The sequence below is a fragment of the Sinocyclocheilus anshuiensis genome, unplaced genomic scaffold (assembly GCF_001515605.1).
Source record: "Sinocyclocheilus anshuiensis isolate Anshui unplaced genomic scaffold, SAMN03320099.WGS_v1.1 scaffold45, whole genome shotgun sequence".
Classification (NCBI taxonomy): domain Eukaryota; kingdom Metazoa; phylum Chordata; class Actinopteri; order Cypriniformes; family Cyprinidae; genus Sinocyclocheilus; species Sinocyclocheilus anshuiensis.
The window spans coordinates 388053-392931 of NW_015536467.1; the positions used below are offsets into that span (position 1 = coordinate 388053).

At 39.0% G+C, this 4879-nt stretch overlaps 1 protein-coding gene across 1 annotated transcript in view; it reads right to left on the reverse strand.

Moving 5' to 3' along the window:
• Positions 1 to 1407, reverse strand: part of LOC107691706 (protein ABHD17C) — a 63590-nt gene extending 62183 nt beyond the window's left edge. The window contains exon 1 of the mRNA XM_016490522.1: positions 307 to 1407. Within this exon, the coding sequence (XP_016346008.1) occupies positions 307 to 770 (464 nt within the window). The 5' untranslated portion in view covers positions 771 to 1407. The remainder of the gene's footprint in view (positions 1 to 306) is intronic.
• Between the last annotated feature and the right edge of the window lie 3472 nt (positions 1408 to 4879).

Consider the following 4879-nt stretch of genomic DNA (forward strand, 5'->3'; position numbering starts at 1 on the left):
ATATATATATATATGTGTGTATATATATATGTGTGTGTCTATATATATGTATGTGTATATATATGTATATATATGTATGTATATAGATAGTGGTGGGCCGCCTGGACCAAAAAATGCCTGGGCCGATTTTTTTTGTCCCAGTCCAGCCCTGGTCCAGGGTCACATATAATGACATAGGATGCATGCATCCATGTATTTATAACGAAAACTGTAGTGCTGGAATTCATATGCATGGAAACACCACACAATCACAGAACAATTGGTACTGGTGCTCAAACACAGAAGCACCTGCTCAGAAACACTCACTTGTTCCTCAGCACCTGCCAGGCCGCTTCGATATCAGCGTATAGGTTCTTCTCGGAAGGTTTCCCGGTACTGACCCCGTAACCCGAGTAATCATAGGAGAACACGTTGCAGTTGATCCTGGAGCCGAGTCCGATGTAGAAGCTGCACATCTGGCCCAGATCCACGGCGTTCCCGTGAGAGAACAGCAGCGTGTAGCGGCTAGCGGGCGCGCAGCGGACGAACATGCAGCCGACCCGGTTTCCGCGGCTGGTTCGGGTCACCAGCACCTCGACGGCGTCCAGCTCGCGTTGGGAGTACTGCCAGTCAGCGCGCTCGGTGAGATGCAGGCTCGTCGCGCCGCTCGCGTCTGTGTGGACGGAGTAGGTGGGCTCAGGCGGCAGAAACGCCAGCTTAGCCGCGATGCGACTCGGACACGGCGGGCAGCAGAAGAGCCAACACAACTCGCCGAGGGAGAAGCTGTTCATCCTCGGGCATGGAGAGCGGCTGATACCGGGTGAGAGTCGGGGGAGTTGCGAATAGCGAGAAAATACGCAAACGGTGTGGAGGATGCTAACGCCGTGCTAAGTGGTTTCGGCTTGGTAGTGGTTTGACGGAGCGGTCGCTAGCACTTGGTTTTTGACATTTTCAAAAATATATACGTTCCAATCCGCCACTCATCCGTCTCGATCATGGGTTGAAAATGTCTTAAAATCGATCATTTACACTACACAATCAGCGTCAAGCTAGCCGTTCGCACACAATGTAAGCTGCCATTGCTCCTGCTAAGAATGCCCAAATATGGGATTTATCCGGTCGTGGCGGATATCCGGCTCCAGCTGCTGGCGACGTCACGAGCCTTTTCCTTGGATGAGCTGCAGGAGTTGCAGGATATAAATCAAGTCGTTGTTGTATATATAGCGCTTTTTACAATGCAGATTGTGTCAAAGCAGCTTTACAGTATTAAAAAAGGGAAATAGTGTGTCGAAATATTATAAAGGAATGCCAATGTAACTGGGATAGGGAAGGTAACAGGCTGACATTATAATAGAAAACAGGATTATTATAGAATCCTCCTAAAGTATGGAATCAGTGGATCACACAAGTACATCACAGAAAGAGAAACATTCTTAAATTAGGAATCAAAGTTCTCTAGAAGTTAGCATTAAAGATATACTTATTGGTCATAATAATGAAAGTTTAATTAACTACCTGAGAAGAACTGGCTTAATTACCAGAATTTAAGAATCTATTATTATTATTATTACTATCTGGGAGGTAGTTGACTCAGCGGTAATGCACCTCATTGTTGGTTGCCAACCGCCATTAAACAAAGAAGAAGAAGAGATGCAGGATGGTGCTTCTTGTAAAGTCATCAAAACTGTGAAGTAAAAAATATGTTTGTTCAAAATATTAAACCAATAAAAACTTTAGAATTTTTCAGTTTCTTCTTTGTTTATTCTAGCACTGCACACTTATTCACTCAATCAGCTTCATTAGGTGCATGCTTAGATATTTAACAGTACTCACATCATGTATGCTGGGAACTAATTTCAGGCATTTAAGCAGACACCTTTAGATCAAACGGTTTTCAAGATCACAAGAAATATAGGGGTCGGAATAAATAATGTGAACACATGGGAAATAGGCAATATTTATGGATTTATTAAGGTGTTTTACCACCATTTGCTTTTAGCTTCCAACTTTTAGATAGATTATAGATTCATACAGCATTTGAATGGGCTCCAGCTGAATACTGCTTTAGAGATGTTGAGATGAGGAGGGAATCGGATTCTCACTCTTCTCTCCAAAACTGCCTACAGTGGTGTGATAACATTCGGGTCAGGTGATTTGTCTAGCCAGGGCAGATATTCATCTTGGTGCTCCAACTGTCATGGCACCATCTTTTTCACATTATAGCACTGGTATTCTTTGTTTCAATTTTTAACAGTTGCAGCTCTTTCATGGATGTTGACTTTGTTTTTTGTTGAAACAGATCCGTAAGGTGAATACTGAGGTTTGCTGTCAGTAATTCTGTGTTGTCTGGACTAGTGTTGTCAAAAGACCCGGTATTTCGGTACCAAGTCGGTACGTCTGGACACAATTCTTCTTAGAGTACAATAGTCTCTGCCATTCACTTTCTGTTTAATTCACAGTCGATTTGGTCAATTTGGTAGTTCTGTATGTTGTTTCAGGGTTTGCATCATCTGAGGTCCTATTAAAACGATAAATGTGCCTGGGCTCCTATGATTTGCTCTTTCTGAAAGTCTTTCACCGAGTGCTTGTTCTAAACACTACTGAACACAACTTATATACAACCTAGAGAATATAGACAAAATATAATCACAACCTCTTTTTTTTGTCCCCATTTTTATTTTGCCAAACACCTATATTAATTGTGACGATACAGTTGACTTTTTGTGTCAACGTGCCCCAATGAAACACAAGTCATTAAACAGCACAAGGTATCATACAAAAATATCTAGTATCTAAAAACAAAAATAAATAAATCCATTGTTTTATCCAACAAATTTTAATTTGTGTTTATCTATCTATCTATCTATCTACAATATATACATACATACACACACACACACACATACTATATATATATATATATATATATATATATACACACTACAATATAGCATGCATACAAAATTGTTCATATTTATAATATAATAATTGTTAAGATATATAACAATTACAAAAAAATACAAATTTTATCCTTTCTGTTAAAATCTTACTTCATTATATAGTTGAACATATTCACTATTAAGAGTTTTCCCTCAATAAACGTGTAATTACTTTATTAATAGTAAATAAGGTAGATGCTATAACCCTATTGGGTAGAGTTAAGGGATCTAGAATATGGTCATGCAGAATAAGTCATTACAGCTAAGATGCTAGTAATATGCATGTTAATAAGCAACTAGTTAATAGTAAATAGTGTTCCCTAATCAAGTGTTACCGTTGACTATATGCCATTGTGGTTATCGAAATGAAGTCCTTGTGCTAATAATGTTCTCACACATTTAAAACATACATTATGTTGAGAATGAAAGAAATAGGACACCAAACACAGAGGTTTCAGCATTAATCTTTGTTGTGAGTGTTTCACATTTCCTGTGATATTTCTAAACTTGTAGTTTTTCATTAATCAGATTTCAGTGGGAAAAATCAGTCATAATGTGACAGAAATTAATAACTACGACACTTTGAAGTCATTTTAGGCTCATAAACATCAGAATATTACTCTTGGGAATGTCCTGAATGGAATGGGGAAAAGAAAGAGAGGGAGCCTGGCTTAACATTCCTCATATTCTCACCTAATCAGTAAAAAGCATATGGAGTCCAGGGTGGAATGGATTTATCATACCCTAGAGGATGAAGCACTTTTCCTAGATAGTAATAATGTGCTCGTTGGATGTAGAAATGCACTGTTGGACCTGCTCAGAAGAAGTGTGGCTGCATGGGAAATGCACTGGGTGCTGATTGCTCTGGCTCCATCTGCGTTTTATATTTTCGAGGAGATAAGGTGCACCCATTTTTCTTGTGCATAACTCTCATTATTTATGGAAAAAACAGACCTGTGGTCAAAAGAGCAGGTCTCACTGTGTGCTTCGTTCAGCGTGGCTTCACCCACATGCTGTATCTCCATCACCATATGCACCACGCTGTGTTATCAATGCAATGAAGATTATGTTTTCTGGAATTCGGGAGTCTTTAAATAAGTGGTTTAAGCACAGCAATTTAACCTGTTAGTGGATTATTTCAAATGATTTAATTAAAGGAATAGTTCAGCCAAAAATACTCACCGTCAGCCCATCCAAGAAGTAAATGAGTTTCTTTCTTCATCAGAACAGATTTGGATAAATGTAGCATTACATCACTTGCTCACCAATGGATCCTGAATGGGTGCCGTCAGAATGAGAGTCCAAACAGCTGATAAAAACATCACAATAATCCACAAGTAATCCACACCACTCCAGTACATCAATTAATGTTATGTGAAACAAAAAGCTGCATGTTTGTAAGAAACAAATCCATAATTAAGCCGTTTTTAACTTCAAAGTTGTTCTTTTTCCATGATATTGCCTTCTCCAGTGAAAAAGTAGTCTCGTCTGAATGAGGAGAGAAATATGCACAGATCAAGCACCATTTATAAATGAAAATAGTGTAAAACAGTTCTAAACAAATATGTCATGAACTGTGATGTGACAACAGAGAATGGATTTAATCACTGGAGGAAGTGTTATTATGGGTTATGGATTCATATGTTGGCCAGAAGAAACAGTTTAAATTTAAGATGTGTTAATGATGGATTTGTTCCTCACAAACACGCAGCTTTTCACTTCACAAGATGTTAATTGATGGACTGGAGTGGTGTGGATTGCTTGTGGATTATTGTGATGTTTTTATCAGCTGTTTGGACTCTCATTCTGACGGCACCCATTCACTGCCAAGGACCCATTGCGGAGCAAGTGATGTAATGCTACATTTCTCCAAATCTGATGAAGAAACAAACTCATCTACATCTTGGAAGGCCTGACCATGAGTATATTTTCAGCAAATTTTCTTTTTTGGGTAAATTTTT